The sequence below is a fragment of the Culex quinquefasciatus genome, chromosome 3, assembly GCF_015732765.1.
Source record: "Culex quinquefasciatus strain JHB chromosome 3, VPISU_Cqui_1.0_pri_paternal, whole genome shotgun sequence".
NCBI lineage: Eukaryota > Metazoa > Arthropoda > Insecta > Diptera > Culicidae > Culex > Culex quinquefasciatus.
Window position 1 is genome coordinate 4206450 of NC_051863.1, and position 20954 is coordinate 4227403.

The 20954-nt window shown below is 35.6% G+C and overlaps 1 protein-coding gene across 1 annotated transcript; it reads left to right on the forward strand.

The window, feature by feature from the left end:
* Positions 1-2637: 2637 nt before the first annotated feature.
* On the forward strand, positions 2638-3226 carry LOC119770771. The gene is made up of 4 exons (XM_038266251.1): positions 2638-2817; positions 2874-2942; positions 3004-3093; positions 3147-3226. The coding sequence occupies exons 1-4, from the start codon at positions 2638-2640 to the stop codon at positions 3204-3206; spliced, it is 399 nt and encodes a 132-aa protein (XP_038122179.1). The 3' UTR covers positions 3207-3226.
* The last annotated feature ends 17728 nt before the right edge of the window (positions 3227-20954 follow it).

Genomic DNA, 20954 nt, shown 5'->3' on the forward strand with positions numbered 1-20954 from the left:
ACCAAAAATATCACAAAAAGACCCATGGAAAATGCAGAATGGTATGTCTTTCCTAAAAAAATACAAAAATAATTAACTGAAACTGATTTTCAGAAAAGTGGTCTAAACGTCAAAATTTTGAAAAACTGATATTGAGCATCGATTCTCAGACAATATTACATAAAAGTCTTCATATTGACTAGCGGCTTTAAAAATAAAAATGTTGAAAAAACAGGGGTTTTGTTCATTTTTTGAAGTTTTTTGCCATTTTCATATGACAGATTTGATTTTTCTCGTCCGATTTCCTTTGTCTTTGACCACTTTTAAATTTGACTCGTTTTAATATTTACGTAAGCTTATTTACTAATCAAGTTTCTACCATCCAACTAAGCACACTGAAAAAAATGTCCTATTTTCAGTAATGAGCAATGTTATTAAGCTTATATCAGTAAGCCCATAGGGGAGAGTGGGGAGACTTGATCCCCGGGGAGACTTGATCCCAAGCCTGTATCTCGTCAGCATGTGGGTAAAACAATTAGCTTTGTTCTAGAAAGTTGAGCGAAATTGACTAAAACTCATTGTAGAAAACAAAGAAAAAAATTAAAAAATGTTTAGATTGAGTTACACAAATTTTTCTAAGAAGTGCTGCAAAACACTTCCAAGAGATCTTTTTTCTTTGTTTTGATAAGTATAGAAAACACTCAAAAATTATTCAAATAAATATTTTTTATACATGAATTGTTTGATAAACATATCAACTCCAAAACCCTTACGCATTTGACATTAAATTTATCGTCATTCTATTTTTACAATCAATTGTTTAAAAAAGTGCGTTAAGGGAGACTTGATCCCTGCATTTTTACAGTCACTGGAATCAGCCCCAAGATAAAAAAAATTTGGCTGGGTTTTCGTACATAGTTTTCTTTAGTATAGTTGTACATAACTAACTGCAGTTTGAACCATTTTTCAAAAGTTTTGTAAACAAAAACTACCAGCTTTTGTAAACATGCTCAATTTTGGTCTAAAAAAGAAAATTTTAAGTTTTTAAATATTTTACATGCTAACCTTGTTATATTTTGAACACAAACGTACAGGTTTAATGTGAAATTGCTGTATCTTATAGAAAATTAAAAGTTTGGATGAATAAGATTTCTTCAAAATGTTGAAAGGGGGATTAAGTTACCCCCAACATTTTGAAAATGCCGGTTTAAAATATTTTTTTAAAACGCTTGGCATGATTCGAAGAGTTTATCTGATGAAATACCCTTATCAGCCAAACATAGTTGAATGTTTAAGCTTTCAATTCATGCAAAAAGATCATAGTTTTGTGAGAAATTGACAGAGTTATGTGCGATACAAAAAAAGGGGATCAAGTCTCCCCACTCTCCCCTACATCCAATTGAAATGCTAAATATTCGAAAATATTTATGGAAAAAAATCATATTTCATAAATGTTGTTTGGCAATTATTCTGATTTTTCCAAAAATCACATAAAAAAACATTTTTTCGGTGAAAGATTTTGCATCATCCTACTCAAAAACGTCCTCGAAAACAAACAAAAATACAAGGAACCATGCGTCTCCACAAAAATTTTCTACTGAGGGATTTTGATGGAGTCGAAAGGTTTTTAATGCTTCAAATACTACGGGTTAAGGCATGTTCACTCTTAGTTATAAATTGAGTGTCACATTGAGACAATTAATTCAATTTAATCATGCATGTTTATTGAATCACTCATCAAGACTAGACTAGACAACTAGACTAATTAGTGCTTGGAATGTATCTAGATGAAACAATTGAAACAACACAAACATATTTTTCAAGCATACCCATTGTACTGCAACAATGGATCTATCTCAACGAGCATTGTTTCGCAAGTTATTCAAGATAATTTTCAATGTGTTGAGATTTTTTGGATTTCTTCCATTTTCATTCCATGCGAATTCAAAGCCTTTCTCGCCATCCTTTATTGCTTCAGTCTACACCGGGTTCATTCTGTTGACAATCTACCTAGTTTTCATGCTCTACAGCTATTACAGAACAGTTTGGGAAGAAATTGTTCCCGAAGCTAGTGGGAAAGTCTACTTCAAAGCTGCGTTGGTTGCATTTAACATAACTTCGTCGGTGGTTGCAATCTTAGTTACGCTGAAAAATCAGAAAGAAATCGTTGATATCTTGAACAAAATCTGGCAGGGTTGGAGTTTACTTGAGCAAACTTCACCGAAAATGGCTGACTGCAAATTGTTGAAAAGTGTGATAGTTAAAATTTTACTCGTCGATGTTGTTCCTGGGGCGTGTGTGTTCAGTTATCGATACCGATACTATGTTGCTAAAAATAAAAACGATGCACTTCAGGAACTTTTGTTTACATTGTTACAGTTTATAACAAGTTTGAATATTCACAACATGTTCATCGTTCTATTCTATGTTGGTACCCATATCTATCGTCTGATAAATATTAACTTCAGCAATTTAAACTTAAAAATTAAACGATTAGAGAAAGGATTGAGCTTTTGGAGATTACAACCAGCAAAAAGAAATAGAATTCTTCATCTTATCGAAGCAGATCTCAATCAGCAAGTTACACTGCATTTTCTCCTCAATAAAGTCACCCAAAAGTTGGTGAAAATTCACGCACTGACGCTGCTGCTTATCGTGATGACCGATTTCCTCGTAATCACGTCCAGTCTGTTCAGTTTGTATGTGACTACAGTCGTGGAGCAGCAACGTGGCCGCCAGCCTCACCTCTCATCGTACGGATTCCACGTGTTCGTGGTTTACTTCACGCTGCTGCAAGCGTTTTACCTGGTGCGAAGTGCAACGCATTACACGAAACGGGTTAGTTTAGAAAAAAAAGTTTATATGAGTTATTGAAGTTTGGTTAAAATTTTTAGGCTGGGAAAGCTGGCCTTATTCTGGAGGATCAACGAAACGATTGCTCCGAGGATCGATTAAGTCGAACTGTGAGATGATTCTAATACCTTTGGAGAAGTTATTAATATAATGAGATAATTTTTATTTCAGATAACATCGTTTACAGTTCAAATGTTGCACCAGAATTACAGAATAATGTGCTTCAACATGTTTACGATAGATTTTACACTGATTCGTTCGGTTCGCATTTGAGAATTTCATCTGTTTCAATTATTAACTTGAGTTTTTTTCAGATGCTGGCTTCAATAACAAACTACTTTGTTATTGTAATGCAAGTTCAACTTTCAAAATAGTGGAATACTTTTTATCTTTATCCTGAATAAAATAATTGACTATTTTTTTTCATTTTCTAATTTCTAATTTTCTAAACATTCCAGCAAAAGTTACCTCCGTTTGCTCCATTGCCGAGAAACAGCCCTTCAAAAAAAAAAAAAAAAGAAACTCTCTAATTTCCTATCAAAAATAAGCACGAGCTCTTAAGGCATACTTTCAGGGGTTTGCATTTCAATGCGTTTTTTGTCGAGCGTCCAATTTCCAGTCCCGGAAAAAAAATTCCCGGGAATTCCCGGGATTTCCCGAAAAAAATATTACCCGAAATTTGTAAATTTCCCGGAAAGTATACATTTTCCTTACTTTTTGGTTCCAATTTTTTGAAAATTTATAAAAAAAACTAATGAGAGAACCTAACTTAATTTTATTCATTTTAATCTATTGTGCATATTGAACTTCAGATAATATTTATTGTAAAACAATAATAGGATTTCATTCTGTTTTTTTAAATATTTTTTCCAACTGGTGAGGTATGTCTCACTATTATTATTTTGTAAAACATGTAGGGGAGAGTGGAGAGACTTGATCCCCTTTTTTTGTATCGCACATAACTCTGTCAATTTCTCACAAAACTATGATCTCTCTGCATGAATTGAAAGCTTAAACATTCAACTATGTTTGGCTGATAAGGGTATTTCATCAGATAAACTCTTCGAATCATGCCAAGCGTTTTAAAAAAATATTTTAAACCGGCATTTTCAAAATGTTGGGGGTAACTTAATCCCCCTTTCAACATTTTGAAGAAATCTTATTCATCCAAACTTTTAATTTTCTATAAGATACAGCAATTTCACATTAAACCTGTACGTTTGTGTTCAAAATATAACAAGGTTAGCATGTAAAATATTTAAAAACTTAAAATTTTCTTTTTTAGACCAAAATTGAGCATGTTTACAAAAGCTGGTAGTTTTTGTTTACAAAACTTTTGAAAAATGGTTCAAACTGCAGTTAGTTATGTACAACTATACTAAAGAAAACTATGTACGAAAACCCAGCCAAATTTTTTTTATCTTGGGGCTGATTCCAGTGACTGTAAAAATGCAGGGATCAAGTCTCCCTTAACGCACTTTTTTAAACAATTGATTGTAAAAATAGAATGACGATAAATTTAATGTCAAATGCGTAAGGGTTTTGGAGTTGATATGTTTATCAAACAATTCATGTATAAAAAATATTTATTTGAATAATTTTTGAGTGTTTTCTATACTTATCAAAACAAAGAAAAAAGATCTCTTGGAAGTTTTTTGCAGACTTCTTAGAAAAATGTGTGTAACTCAATCCAAACATTTTTTAATTTTTTTCTTTGTTTTCTACAATGAGTTTTATTCAATTTCGCACAACTTTCTAGAACAAAGCTAATTGTTTTACCCACATGCTGACGAGATACAGGCTTGGGATCAAGTCTCCCCACTCTCCCCTACTGGGGTAGGCCACACAAGGTCCATGCAATATTGTTGGAAAAAAAATATTTTTCAATAGTATTTGAAAAATAGTGGCGTTGAAAATTGTATTTAGCATTTTGGGGTGACTTTGTACAAAGTATTTGTTGTTAAAATCAGATTTAAATTGTTCAAAATTTACACAATCTCTAAGGTTGCTGATAAGTTTTTAAGAAGAAAAAAAAAATCAGTGTGTAAATTTACTTAACTTAGTTTACATATATGTACATATAAATTTTAGGTGAAATTGACAAAAAGTCAAAATTTTGCCTAAAAATCGTTAAAATGATTTTTTTTGATAAAATTACGGTTATGTTATTTTCCAGGAAAAACATAATTTCTGCAGGATTTTATTTTTTTGCTTTATGAGTCAACGTTATTCTTAAACATATTCCCTTGAAATGATAACAGAGACAAATTAAAAAAACATTTTTATGGTTCAGAAGCATGGATTTTACTCACTGATTCAAAATTTGATTTAAAAAATAATACTTCTCTGCAAAAAAAAAAAAATCAAATGATTTTTTTTTGATTTGGTAGGAGTTGAAAGACAGCATATAAAATAAGAAAATTTCAATATTTTTATAAAGTTGTATGATTTTTAAAAGCAGTCAAGCCATTAATTGACCCCACACTCAGTTTGAACATTAAAGTTGCTGTTCTATAAAATTTTGTTGCAAAATATCAATCAGAAGCAGGATAAGATCAATTTTCGATAACTTTCAAATTTCCCGGGAATTTTTTTTTTAAATTTCCCGTTTCCGGGGAATTTTGTAACCCCGGGAAATTGGACGCTCTAATCATGACAACTACGTATTTCTTCTAGGGGAGCTGGGGGTAAGACGGCCACCCCACTGTTTTACTAAGTATACTAATGAATATTACTAAAATGTTTAGCAATACTGTTCCTCATGCTAAAAAATGCATATGGAGTCACCGTTGCCAAACCTATTGTTTGAAATAGTATAAAAATAGCTCAAAATAAACAAATATGTTTTCAACTTGAAACTGGATGTAATTTTTATGATTTACAACCTAAGCATTTTTGTTAGGTAACAATATGTAATCCTTTCTTTAAATATTATGTCATGTTGAATTGAAGTTTTCTCAACATTATGTCCCTCTTAATTATTAAAAAATGCGATGAGCTATTTGCAAAAAATGTTTTATAAAATAAGTAATTTTGGGGCAAGACGACCACCTCCACGGGGGGTAAGACGGCCATCCATAATTTGTAAATTTGATTTGATGAAGGTTACATTTTTGAAGGATTTTTGACTGTTAAGACATTTTTAAGAAATATTTGACATATTTTCGGTAAAACTATCAATTTTTAATCAAAATGCTGTCAACTGCCGGTTCGTCAATATTCCTTACTGTGATATAGCAAAATTCATTGAATAGTATGAAATCCTTTCAAACTTTTAATAAAAGTCGCTAATTTAATATTGATTACATAGTTTTGATTTACTAGTTCTAATCGAAATACACAAATAAGTTAATTTGCATTAAATTGGGAATATTTTCGTGTAAAAATTCATATTTTTTTTCATGAAATGTGGTCGCAATAATATGAAATTCACATAGCCAAAATATAAAATTTGTTGAACAGCACTTTTATTCACATTCGAAACTTGTTTTTTTTTTCAACCAAAATAGTTAAAATGTTCAGAGAAGTCTGTTCAACCATTAATGTAGGTATTTGGGTGGATTTAGCAAAGTTATCAAGTTAATTTACAGCACTGACCGTCTTACCCCACATGGGTGGCCATCTTACCCCGCGTATTTCATATATATTCGATTTCAATTATTTTTTAAAATTGCTGAAAAGTCTTGAAAATTGGTTTTTAGATCAAGTAATTTATGTCATTTCTATAATGGACAATCAGTAGAACAATATGTACCTGATTTGAGATCAAAATAATCTGTAATGTTAATGGCTGGTTGCACTGGCAAAGTGATCGGTCAAGTTTGCCTCGCGTCCGCAGTTTCGTTAAAATATCGGTGTTTTTCGTGGCCTTTTGCAATTGGTTCCAGGGTGAAATGTGACTTAAGTGATAATATTACGTGGAAGCATTCAGTTTAAGTGAAATTTTATCAGAATTCGTTGATTTTAGTGTTTTTTGATAAGCTTGCTCGCTTCCGGAATGGGGTTCTGCCCTTCGATTGGAGCGCTTGACAGTTCAGCAACGGGAGAATGTTGGTGTGTGTTGGTGATAGCGGGGAGTCACAGACAAGTGGCAGGAGATTTAATTATTTTAGAAATAATGAAAAGGAGAAGATTTTTTTGGGTGGAGTGTGTGAGCGTTCGCCGCGTTCGGTTCGGTGTCCCCCGTGTTTTAGCTTGGTCGGTTCTGTTTCTCACGGGGAGCCGGGAGATCAATCGATTCAGGGTGACCTCCGCCGTAAAAATCCGGATTTTTCGGTTCCGTTGGTGCTGTTTGATCGGCGTTGCGAAATAGTGTTGGTGTTGACAGGCAAAAGAGCCGCAGTTTTCAGTGTGCGTGAACGCGGTTGGTCGATTATTAGTGTGTGAGAGTGGAGGGTAGGAGAGCGAGAGAGTGAGCGACGACTTTGCGCTTCTGTGTGTTGTACGGTTGTACCTCAGATCAGGGCTTTGGTCGCGGATGACCTGTACGTGTGCGTGCCCGTGTGGCCACGCGGCCGGAGTTTTTGCGTGAAGGTTTGGAGGGAGAGAGAGAGGTGCCATTGCTGCTGCTGTGTGGTTCGTCGTCATCATCATCGTCATCACCACAAACAGCGCGGTGTGTTGGTGCTGCTTGCTGTTGGGGTGCGCGGTGAGTTCGCTCCATGTTGAGCACACAATAGAAAAAGAGAAGATTATGGGAGTGTTCTTATATTACGTAACGCAGTTGGGGAATAGTTGGGGGGTCGGAGGCAGTGTTACGCTCCATACAACTATTTTTTGCGTTACGTAATAAAAGAACGCTCTATATGCTGCTTGGTTTTTTTCGGTGTTGGTGTGTTTTTATGCAGGGATGCCAGAACGGAGCATTTATCTTTATTAAAAACTGGGACAGTTTATATCGTGTTTAGTTTTTTTTCTTGATCATTTATTTATTTGAAACAACGCACTATTTAATTTAACACAATCACGATAATTTCGATTTGCAATAGGAACAAAACATTAACTTAGCGTTTTATTTTTTGCTGATTGGTTATTCTTGACGCAACATAGTTTGTTTGTTTATTTTATTAATTCAGTTTGGTATCAAATGGCAGAAATTTGTCTAAGTTAACGCGAATTTTTAAATTGAAGGGAGACCAACCAAAATAATTTTCACACAAGTTTCAACAGTGATTCAGTCTTTCCACAGCCGGCTGTCTAAGACTGAATCGATTCTAAATCAACAATATTTTAATACCTAGATAGACATTTTCTCAACTTTTGCATTATAAACTAGACGAATCTCACAGATGATGAAGCTAAAAACTTAGTTAGGACTTTCCATTGTTATTGTATTTATTTAAAAATATTAAATATGCTGATTAATCCCATCACACAAAAAGTTGAAAAATTAACTAATTATACTTTTCAAATCGGTCGTTTTAAATTAACTTCTAACTACTACATTTCAATAAAACAAATAAATAATTGATGTTCTCCCCGCATCGCTGTGAGAGTTTAAAATCAAGATTCCAATTATGCGTTAAATCATTTATAATCTCGAATTTCGCTTAAACACTCAATAGTTTAAAGGAAAATATAAACTTCTCTTTACTCTTACAGTCGGTAGCTTGAGTTTAACAGCAAACACGTTAAAACTGTGTTTAATCAGCATTGCTTTTACATGAGAGAAAGGTTAGTTCAGTAATATTACAGTCAATTTAATCATGCACGGCTTCGTCGCGTTGTATCGGCCGTGGCTTTAAATATAAAAAATATAAATCATGCATATTTTACACTATACAGTCACAAGTATATGTTTAATAATTAAAAAACTAACTCTACTTGATTCGCCCGCAATACCTTTCGGGGTGTATCCTAGGGTTCTACCTCTCCTACTAACATTGAGTCCAAAACCTCCCTACAAACATCTATACCACTAAGGTGACGTAGGGGTCCCTGCGCACTTTAGATAGGTGTTTACTAACATTCCTTCATTTCCCCGAGGATAGCTTGGACCCGGCGTGGACCCCCTTATGCCCTGGGCTGTATTACACACTCATCAAAAGATGAAGACATGGTATCTCCCGTGTTGGATTATTGTTCCGGATGAGGGTCTAACACAACCAGACCAAACAGTGGGATAAGCGTTGTGGAGCCTTCCGGTGGTGGGGCGTCCTCCAAATGCTAATGCTAATGCTAAAATAATCTGTAATGTTAATTTTGTGAGCCTTCTCCCTTAGGGTGGCCGTCTAACCCCCATCTCCCATACTACTTGCAGAACATAACACTGATGAAGTCTGCTAGTAGTAGATCTGTCAAGATATTAAATATATAGCGGAATTAGAAAGAACAACTCGCCTCTTTGTATTCATAATAAATTGGGTGTCACATTGAGACAATTAATCCGATTAAACCATGCATGTTTATTGAACCACTCATCGAGACTACACTAGACATCTAAGTTGCATTGTTAATTTGATGTTGGTTAACCGTGGTAAATTTTCTTGAAATGATTCGTTAGCATCGAACTGTAAAAAATTTATCGCGGTGGATACTTTTTTTATCACAGTTTTTTGTGTAATTAATGTGGATAATGCTTTGGTGAATTTTTGCAACTCTAGACTAGTTAGAGCTAGGAAAAGTATCTTGAGTATTATGTTTGAAAAAATACGACTAAATATGTTTTGTACTTGTACTGCAACAATGAATTTATCTCAACAAGCATTGTTTGTTAAGACATTCAAGATTATTTTTAAAGTGTTGAGAATTTTTGGATTTCTGCCGTTTTCATTCCATGCAAAAAAGAAGTTTTTCTCGCCATCTTTTGTTGCTTCGATTTACACTGTGTTCATTCTATTGACGATCTACCTAATTTTTATGCTCTGCAGCTATTACAGCATGATTTGGTTAGAAATTGTTCATGCAGCCAATGGAAAAATCTACTTCAAAGCTGTGTACATTGCATTTAACATAACTTCGTCGGTGGTTGCAATCTTAGTTACGCTGAAAAATCAGAAAGAAATCGTTGATATCTTGAACAAAATCTGGCAGGTTTGGAGTTTACTTGAGCAAAATTCACCGAAAATGGCCGACCGCAAATTGTTAAAAAGTGTGATAGTTAAAATTTTACTCGTCGATGTTATTCCTGGGGCGTGTGTGTTCAGTTATCGATACCAATACGATGTTGCTAATAATAAAAGCTATGCACATCAGGGACTTTTGTTTACATTGTTACAGTTTATAACAAGTTTGAATATTCACAACATGTTCATCGTTCTATTTTATGTTGGTACCCATATCTATCGTCTGATAAATATTAACTTCAGCAATTTGAACTTAAAAATTAAACGATTAGAGAAAGGATTGAGCTTTTGGAGATTACAACCAGAAAAGCAAAATGGAATTGTCCATTTTATCGAAGCACAACTTAATCAGCTAGTTACACTGCATTTTCTCCTAAATGAAATCACTCAAAAGTTGGTGCAAATTCACGCACTGACGCTGCTACTTATCGTGATGACCGATTTCCTCGTAATCACGTACAGTCTGTACAGTATGTATGTGACTACAGTCTTGGAGCAGCAACGTGGCCGCGAGCCTCAACTCTCATCGTACGGATTCCACGTGTTCGTGGTTTACTTCACGCTGCTGCAAGCGTTTTACTTTGTGCGAAGTGCAACGCATTACACGAAACGGGTTAGTTTAGAAAAAAAAGCTGATATGAGTTATTGAATTTTAGTTAAAATTTTCAGGCTGGGAAAGCTGGCCTTATTTTGGAGGATCAACGAAACGATTGCTCCGAGGATCGATTAAGTCGAACTGTGAGATTCTAATACCTTTGGAGAAGTTATTTTTATAATGTGCTGAATTTATATTTCAGATAACATCGTTTACAGTTCAAATGGTGTACCAGGATTGTAGAATAATGTGCTTCAACATGTTTGAGATAGATTTCACACTGATTCGTTCGGTTCGCATTTGAGAATTTCATCTGTTTTAATTTTTAATTTGAGTTTTTATTTTTTCAGATGCTGGCTTCAATAACTAACTACTTTGTTATTATAATGCAACTTCAACTTTCAATATAGTGGAATACTGTGTATCTTTGTCCTGAATAAAATAATTGACTAATTTTTTTTTTTAAATGTGTTTAAATTCAGAGTGTGGATAATTTAGCACAATTTAAAAAAAAGTCAATGTTAATACACATTTCTTAATTCTTTCTTTCTAAAAAGCGTTTCTAATCAATGTATCATGTTTTAAACTTTCCAGCAAAATTAACCTCCGATTGACCTGGTACACTTGCCTTAAAAGCGTAAAAAAGTTCACTGAGAATACTAACCGGTAGGGGATGGGTTTTGACTAGCGACGTGCTGGGTGTCCAATCCAGAGGTCGTGAGTTCAATTCTCGTACCGAGATGATGAAGTTTAAAAAAAAATAAAATAAAAAACCATTAAGGGGTAACATACATGTAAATCGGCAAAAATGTCAAGGTTGGTTTGAGCACATACTTAAACACATACTTAAATCTGCTTTCAGGGCATGAAAATATATATTTTCATCTATTAACAAAACAAATTTGAAGACATTTGGTTGTACCATTGCCGAGATATAGCTATTTGAAGTTAGCAGATTCAAAAAACGGGTGCCACGATATCTCAACATTGCTTCGATTAAATCGGCTCAAAATTTTGGTGAAGACTCGTTAAACCGTTCCTGTGTGCATGAAGAAGTCCGATTTTCAAAAAGTTTATTTAAAAAAAAAAGATAAAAATATTTTTCTGTTTTTCATATAAAAATCACCAGATTTTGATTTTTGTATTTTTTGAAAATCTCTTCGGGACTGGCAACACCAGCCAGCAACAGTCAAGTGTTCGGAGCTCTTCAAACTTTTCGATTTTTTCGCCGTAATTTACCGTGATTACCCGCGAGTTTGCTGCTCCAGCATGCCAAGGGCCGGCCGTGGCCGTGGCAGTTCGAGTGCGGCCTCGAAAAACCCGCGAAGCTCATCTACCGGCAGAGTGCAGAAAGGTAAACACACCAATGCCGCATCGACCGCCATCGCGCACGGGAGCGTGCCCAGTGACGTCACCGATCCATCGTTTTTACACGTGTCATACCGTCCACGTGAGTCCCCTGTACGGACGAGACAATCGACTCGGGCATCCGGAAGCACTTCCGGCCAGCAGCAGCAGCAGCAGCCGTCCACAAGCACCACGACAACAACCACTTCCAACGTTCCCACCAGCAACGAATTTGAGATGCTGAGTGGAGAAGAAAACAACACCGCCAGTGACAGCAGCAGTGCTAGCGACGACGATGACGATGATGAACTTGCGCGCAAGCAAGAAAAGAAGAAAAAATGTAACTCTCCGAAGGAACGACGTCCACCTCCAATTTTTATTTTGGATACGCTGGCAGACGATGTTGACGAGTTGCTTGAGGGCCTCCAATATTGTCTGAAAATAGGTAAAACGTCAGTGCAAGTTATTACACATAACAAACTGAATTTCGACTTGGTGGTGAAGAAGTTGAAGTTGCGAAACTTCAAATTCTTCACATTTGACCCTGCAGAGAAGGTCCCAGTGAAGATCGTCCTTCAGGGATATCCGGACCGCCCGATTTCCGACCTGGAAGAACACCTGACGGGCGTCAAGGTAAAGCCTCGAGAGATAAAGGTGCTCTCAAAATCGACTACGGTGACAGGTACGTACACCTTGTACCTCCTGTACTTCGATCGCGGGTCCGTCAAAATCCAGGACCTACGGCGGATCAAAGCACTGGACGGCTTCTTCGTGACGTGGCGATTCTACACGAAAAATCCGACCGACGCAGCGCAATGCCACCGCTGTCAAAAGTTCGGACACGGTTCAAGAAACTGCAATCTTCCGCCCCGGTGCGTAAAGTGCGGTGAGACCCACTTCACCGAAAGGTGCAATCTTCCGAGGAAAGACCAGCTGGGGGAAAACGCCCAGCAGCACAAAGCGCGCGTCAAGTGCGCGAACTGTGGTGGAAACCACACGGCGAATTTCCGTGGCTGTGCCGCGCGGAAAAAGTACCTCGAGGAGCAGGACAAGAAGAAGAAAGCGCCAGCGTCCCGCCAACCTCCGAAGACTTTGAGCTCGAACGCTGCAGCAGCTGGCGGCGGAGCGGTTCCATCGACCAAACCAGCGTTCCCTCCCGGTTGGGGAGGTTCATACGCTAGAGTAGCCGCTTCTGGCGTCGGTACTCCCCCGGGACAAGCTGATGTTACTGGTGATGATCTCTTCACGCTTCCTGAGTTTTTCGCCCTTGCTGGAGAGATGCTCACGCGCTTTCGTGCCTGCCGAAACAAGGCAGAACAATTCCAAGCTCTCAGTGAGCTGATGATGAAGTACATCTACAACGGATAAGCTGCCTTGTGCAGCGAAGTTTTCGACGTCAACAGACAATACAAACTGTGATTTAGTTTTAAGCTTTTCCTATTTCTATCCTTTTCCTTAGCAAATCTCGAAGGTTTTTTTTTATTTTTCCTTCTCTTGCCAAATCCATTGTTAAAATATCCAATTACATCTAAATGAATTATAGTGTAAACCATAGTTGAAAGGAACTCCAAAACTCTATTAGGTTATAAGAAACACTAAATTGTAAATTGATTATTTACTAATAAACACTAATTGAATTGAATATTTTTTGAAAATTCAAAATTTCAATATCAAGCTTCGTCATGCACACGGGATATGTCTTGGGATTCTTTACTCAAAATTTCAGCCAATTTGGTCTGTCCCATCTCGAGATATCGTGGCACCCGTAAATCAACTCGGTGTTCAGAGAAAAACGCTCAGAAAGTTAGACAGTTTGCTTTGGGCATGGCAAAATTCTGAGCTTACAGTATGTAAAAAAAGTATTTACACCCCTTGGGCACTATGCACATTTTGTGATGAAACATGTAAAAAATTTAAAGTTTGACAGGAACCTAATACTACGTTTTGTTCAGAAACTCATGCCAAACATTTTGCTACAAAAAGCTCATGAAAAGATGATTTCTATAAAAGTTATATAACAAATACTATTACGAAAATAAAAAGGTGCAAAAAGTTTGTACACCTTTCGAAAATTAACATAAATAATGTTATTTGTTGACAAATCACCATAAATCCAGTCTCCCAACTCCAAATAGGCATCCTTGACTGATTAAAAAATAATTTGGATTGAATATAAAGTTTACTAACTACTTAGTATAAAAGTTTATATAACTCTGGAAATTCTATATAAAACTTATCTAAACTTAATTTTGCAAACTTTTAATTCAACTAAATGTCAATATATTACCATAGAATTGCTAAATAAACATTTTGGTGTGGGTATAACACCGTTTTGAGGGTATTTGTATCGATAAAATAGATTTTTCGTTGGAATTTCGTACCAACCCGGAATTACGTCGTCGGAAAATCCGCCGGCATCTGAACCGGTCCACAATTCACAGGTCAACCTATGTGGCATCAGAAAGGGCATAAAATTTCCGATCTTTTGATACCCACACATCCAGGTTTTCTATAAAACCCACGTTTTTAAATACCTAAGCAAAAACGTTGTTATGGTTTCGTTTGAGCAACCTGCCAAAAATGTATGGAATTCCGTAATTTTTGTTCTCGTGGATCAAACTTACTTTTTGCCCAGGTATTTAAAAACGTAGGTTTTAAAGAAAACCTAGATGTATGGGTATCAAAAGAGCGCAAATTTTATTCCCTTTCCGATTCCACATAGGTTGACTTGTGAATCGTGGACCGGTTCGGATGCCGGCGGATTTTCCGACGACGTAATTCCGGGTTGGTACGAAGTTCCAACGAAAAATCTATTCTATCGATACAAATACCCCCAAAACGGTGTTATACCCACTCCAAAATGTTTATTTAGCAATTCTATGGTAATATATTGACATTTAATTGAATTAAAAGTTTGCAATATTAAGTTTAGATAAGTTTTATATAGAATTTCCAGAGTTATATAAACTTTTATACTAAGTAGTTAGTAAACATTATATTCAATCCAAATTATTTTTTTAATCAGTCAAGGATGCCTATTTGGAGTTGGGAGACTGGATTTATGGTGATTTGTCAACAAATAACATTATTTATGTTAATTTTTCGAAAGGTGTACAAACTTTTTTGCACCTTTTTATTTTCGTAATAGTATTTGTTATATAACTTTTATAGAAATCATCTTTTCATGAGCTTTTGTAGCAAAATGTTTGGCATGAGTTTCTGAACAAAACGTAGTACTAGGTTCCTGTCAAACTTTAAATTTTTTACATGTTTCATCACAAAATGTGCATAGTGCCCAAGGGGTGTAAATACTTTTTTTACATACTGTAAATCGTCTCTAACTCAGTTAAATCATTGAATATCTTGAATGAACTTTCAGGAGTGGTTAAAATTCAACTTTTAACTTTTTAATAAATTTTCTGTAAAATGAAATTTTGTGATTTTCTACATGTATATAACCCCTTAAGATTTCAATTTTCGTCATATCAGCCAAATTTCGTCAAAATCCATGTCAACTTGATACACTTGTCGATAGTTAACAGAAATCCAAAGTTTGGTGCCAATTAGGTCATTCCTCATTATTTGGCACCGCCCTTTTTTTGACGTTTTTCTGAAAAAACTTTTTACTCTTTTATTCGTAATATTCAAACTTTTAAACCAAAAGACTTTCTGCTTTTTACATTTTATAGGAAATTGTTCAATGAATTAATTAAAAATAAAATCTCAATCCACAAATGCCTCCCAATATTGTTTCTTTTGCAGTTTATGGTTTAAAAGCTGATTTTCACCCATTCCTTTTTTTATTTGATCACCATCGTTTTACCCGGACAATTTTACAAAAGAATCAATGCATATCTCAAACAAATCAAAACCATTCCCGAGGAACAGCCCTTCATGTAAGTTATTAACGATTTATAGGAGACGTTTTTGTATGAAAAGATTTTTAACCAACTTTAACGAACTATTCTATAGCGACCCTTAAACTTTAACCAATTTGGCTCAAAATTGGCACAGCTACTTTTTTTTCAAGGAATCGATTCAGAAGATATCCTTGATGCCGATTTTTTTATTGTCACCCTATTGCAGATGAAAAAGTACCATAAAAAGACATGACTCTCGATTTTTTACAGTTGAATAACGGCAAATGGCAGCGATTTTAAAAACATTGTTTCAATGAAAAAATTAATAAATATAAATAAGCGTTTCTTTCGGAATTGTACACAATAACACCACATTTCTATCTCTTCGCGGTTTTGGGCTACAAATCATTGGGAAACATGGCTTAAGGAGGTATTAGACAGTGACAAACAAACAAACTCGCACTTTTCGACTGCATTTTTTTTTGCAGAAACGTCAACCTGCCTTTTGAACATTTTGCTTTGTTTGCGAGTTTGTCAGTTTGTTTGTTTGTCACAGTCTAATACCTCCATTAGTAAAGATCCCAAAAAAAGGAAGAGGTCATATACGATACGTTAACCGGCCCACCGTTACAAAATATAGGTAAATGGAGAGAGAGAGGAGATGACTCATATCTGGGAAACAGCGCACCTTATAAAAAAATGTTGAGTGTACCCAGTTGACCCAGTTGGTCTTACTTCCATTTCTAAACATTGTTTTCAATAATTAGTTACCTTACCCTATTCAATGTCAATGTTCCATGTTTTGACGAATAAAAGTTTTGGGATTATGTTTGGGTAATAAAATACTTGCGATTGATGTAATCAGATGTCTCGTATATCAATAATTACTATGCCTGATTAATGAGGCAATTAATTTATGTCAACTGTGAATCCTGAGTTAAGTCTCAAGAAATTTCGCTAGTTAGCTCCTAAATAATCATAATTATTTTCAAACGGTCACTTTTCTTCAAATCGTTCAAAGCAGTAATTTATGTTTTAAAGTTTTTCGGCTTCTTTCCCTTTTCATTCCACTCTAGAACGCCTAGTTTCTCGTCTTCATTTATCGCGTCAATTTGTGCTAGTTTATTTCTAATCGTAATATACTTGCTTTTCATGATCTACACATTCTACAAGACAGTTTGGAAAGACGTTGCCGAGGTCAACGAGAAAATCTATTTCAAAACATTTTTTCTGACGTTCAATTTAACGTCTACGCTGGTTGCTATTTTAGTTACACTGAAAAATCAGAAAGAAATCAGTGATGCTCTTAATAAATTGTCACAAATGTGGAGTGAACTTTTGCGAAATAAGGCGGAATTGTTTGATGGGAAATTGTTGAAGACATTTATGCTTAAGTTCCTTCTGATTGATGTAAGTGGAGTGGTATTTGTGTTCAGTCTGCGTTACATTTACACAACTGGTAGACTTAAAAGTCAACGAATTCAATCGGCTTTGTTCACAACGATACAGTTTGTGACTAGCTTGAATATTCACAACATGTTTATAATTTTGCTGTATGTGGCTACCCACATCTATCGTTTGATTAATACCAACTTCAGAAATTTAAATCAAAACATAAAACGGTTGGAAAGTGGCTCAACCTTTTGGAACTTATCTCCTGCTGAACGATTCACAATAATTCGTGTTCTCGAAGCTCGACTTGATCAACTTGTGGATTGGCACTTTCTCCTCAACGAACTGACCCAAAAGTTGATCGAAATGCACGGATTTACGATTCTCCTGATAACAATGTGCGACTTCTTCACAATCACCTCAAGTTTGTTCAGTTTGTACGTGGCTGTCCTGTTGGAGCATCGCGGTCTGGCTCACTTTTCACTGTACGCGTTTCACGTATTTTCCGTTGGCTTCACAACGCTGCAAACGTTTTCGCTGGTGAGGGCTTCGGCGCACTTCACAAAGAGGGCGCAAAAAACGGGACTAATTCTGGAAGATCAAAGGCACGACTGCCCCGAGGACCGTTTGAGTCAAATCGTGAGTTGATCCTGCTAAAACATAAAAACAAATAATTTTCAACTGAAAAAGCGCTTTTCACCTACTTCCAGATAACATCTTTCACAACGCAAATGCTGCACGAGAGTTACGATATAATGTGCTTCGATATGTTTGCAATTGATTTTGCCCTGATTTTTTCAGTATGAGATTGAAGTGTCGCTTAATTTAGTTGTTGACTTGATTTATTTACATTTCAGATGTTGGCTTCGATAACCGACAACTTTATAATAATAATGCAATTGGAGCTTTCAAATTAACACATGGAATTTAGAAGACTTTAACAGGATAGCATTCTTGAAGGATATATTTTATCGTTAAATAATAAATCAAATTACACTTTTTTAGTTTGTACCTCGTTGGTTGGTCAAAGTCAAACTCAAAAGTGACGAACTGTCACTTTATACACGGCGCTCACGCACACTATCAAAGCAAACGTCTGGTAGTATGTGTGAACTCCGTGTAAAAGGGGTGTCAAACTAAAAAGTGTCTCCATTCGTTTGACAACAGTTGGTGTTGGTGTTTGAGTGTACTACTCTTTTTGAGATTTTACCCTTCACAGAAAAAAAACAATTCTCGTAATCTTGAATTAAGTTCCCGTATGTTAGAACCACAAAAGAATTTATTCATGAGTATGGTGCATTTGCACTATAAACGTAAATATATTCCTTCGTGGTTCTCGCATTCGTGAATTTAATTCACGATTTAAAAAACTGTTTTTTTTTTCAGTGTTGCGGGGGCTTTCGTTCAGATTCTATAATATTGGAGACATTGTTTCTAAGCTACTTTTGAGTAATGAGTTCGCAAACAGTTCGATCGTTAATTGTTCATTCTTTATTATAGCGGTGAGTTTTGATTTGAAATACTGATAACAATACTGATAATACTGAAAAAAAAAACTAATTTTTCTCAACTTTTAATGGGAGGCCGTATTTCTAGAACCAAATATCCGGAAGTTAAAAAGCAAGGTAAAAAAAGAAAATTGCCCAAGATTAAAAAAAAACAAAAATGCAATTCTTTACTTTATCGAACGATTTCTTTTTTTTTATGTGGATAAAACTTGGTGGGGACATTTCTATGACCAATAAAGCCATTTGGTTCGCCCATAAAACTTTGGCAGCTGTTCATACAACAAAGAAGTGACGAATGACCTCTCTAGGTTAAAGTCACGTTAATAAAATAAACAATAACATGCAACAAAGGGTGCCGTAAAACGGTGTGGCATTGATAGAATTTTTATATATTTTTTGAACATTTTCCAAGTGGTATGGTTTGTCTCAAGATTCTTATTATAAAACATTTTTTTGCAATTAAAACTGAATTTGAAGCACGAATCAAAAGTTTTCACATTTTATATAAAATTGTTCGGCTGAACATGCCTATAAATTATAATATTTGTTATTTAGAAACTAAAAATCAAAATCAAATTATTCGTTCTACAGCTTTGCCTTGGCGTTCTCGATTGCGAGATTCCTACTCGAAACTAGATGTCCGAAGGCTTGATTGTTGAGGCAATTGCAAACCTCTTTTTACACCTTAGTTTCCATCCACCCCGGGATTCAAACTGACGACCTTTGGATTGTGAGTCCAACTGCCTACCAGCGACTCCACCGAGGCAGGACCCAGGGAGACGATTCCTACACCTGGACTGAGCTATCGACCTAACATCTAGGTTAGTCCGGGGCCAACATTTACTTCCCGTCCGACGGAAGGCGTGATCAGACAAATCTCGTCTCAAAATTTGCCACCGGGACCTTCTGGGATCGAACCCAGGCCAACTGGGTGAGAGGCAATCACGCTTACCCCTACACCACGGTCCCGGCCATTTAGAAACTATTTTTTTTCCTTTTTTCCACAAAAAGCAATTTCCCAGAATCCATGATTATGAGTTTTTGATTTTTTTTAATGTTTAAATGATAAAAACCTGCAGCCTTTGAGCCATAGAAAAGTACAGAACAAAATTTTGCAGCCGAAATATGACTATAAATCTTACTCAAAATTTGGGTTTTACATCAGTTTTCAATGTAACATAATATTTTCAATCGAATATGAGATATGAGTCATCTCTTCTCTCACTCCATTTTCCTATTTCCCGTAACGATGGGGCGGTACGACCCCTTTCATTTTGCTGGATTTTCACTAAAGGAGATATTGGACTGTTAAAAACGAACAAACTGGCACTGCTTTGTGTTTGACAGTTTGCCAGACGCGCAAGCAAAGCCAAATGTATACAGGTTGACGTTTCTGCAAACAAACAAAGCGCGCAAACTGTCACAAAGTTCGAGTTTCTTTTTTTGTCACAGTCTAATACCTCCTAAAGTTTTCTAATTATTTGTAGCTCAAAACTGTGAAGAGATAGAAAGGTGGTGTTAAAGGGACTTTTGCGTAAAATTCCGAAAGAAACGTTTTGTTTTCATTGAAACAATGGTTTTAAAATCGCTGCCATTTTACGTTACTCAACTGTCATTATATGGTACTTTTGAATCTGCAATAGGGTGACAATAAAAAAAATCGGCATCAGAGATACCTTTTGAGTCAATCTGGTGGATCGTTAAAGTTGGTAAAAATCTTTTCATACAAAATTGTCTCCTTTAAATCGTTAATAACTCGTTAGGGTTATCTCGTGTCGGTTTGCGATTATGGGCAAAGTTGTTTGTAATAAAGTATCACACCTGGCAATGATCCGACAATTTTTTTTTCACTTTTTTGTTGAACTTGAATATGTTTACTTTTCTCCATACATTTTTGGAAAACCTTAACCGATTTGGCTCAAAATTAGCAAACTTACTAATTTTGACCTAAATAATCAAGCCAAATCTCTTAAGATTTAACAAAATTTAAATTTTTTCTTGTGACTCTATAAAGCAATTTTCCTGAGAGGGGTATTTTTTTTTCAGTAGCATTTTTAATTTCGAATTAAAGTTTTTTTTTTGTAACTTTGCAGAGTTACACTAAAGAGTGTAGGGGAAGGTGGGGCAAGACGACCATATGGGGCAAGAGGAACAATCGCTCGTACGGCCGTAATTTTTACAATTTTGATTAGTTCCAGTATGAGGAATTGTTGCTAGCCATGCAATCAGCTGATTCTACTACCACATAACCGCCAAAACGACGTAAACGCCACGGGGCATAAGATTTAATGAAGTTTTTTTCAAAACCTTTGTTTTCTTATAATATTTGGCTTGGGGTTCGTTTTAAGGCTCTTTT

Excerpts from the sequence above, each read along its gene's own strand:
- LOC119770771 (XM_038266251.1), top strand. The coding sequence starts at position 2,638 with ATGACCGATTTCCTCGTAATCACGTCCAGTCTGTTCAGTTTGTATGTG. Across the intron at positions 2,818-2,873 it reads CAACGCATTACACGAAACGG|GCTGGGAAAGCTGGCCTTAT; the intron begins GTTAGTTTAGAA and ends TAAAATTTTTAG. Across the intron at positions 2,943-3,003 it reads AGGATCGATTAAGTCGAACT|ATAACATCGTTTACAGTTCA; the intron begins GTGAGATGATTC and ends TTTTTATTTCAG.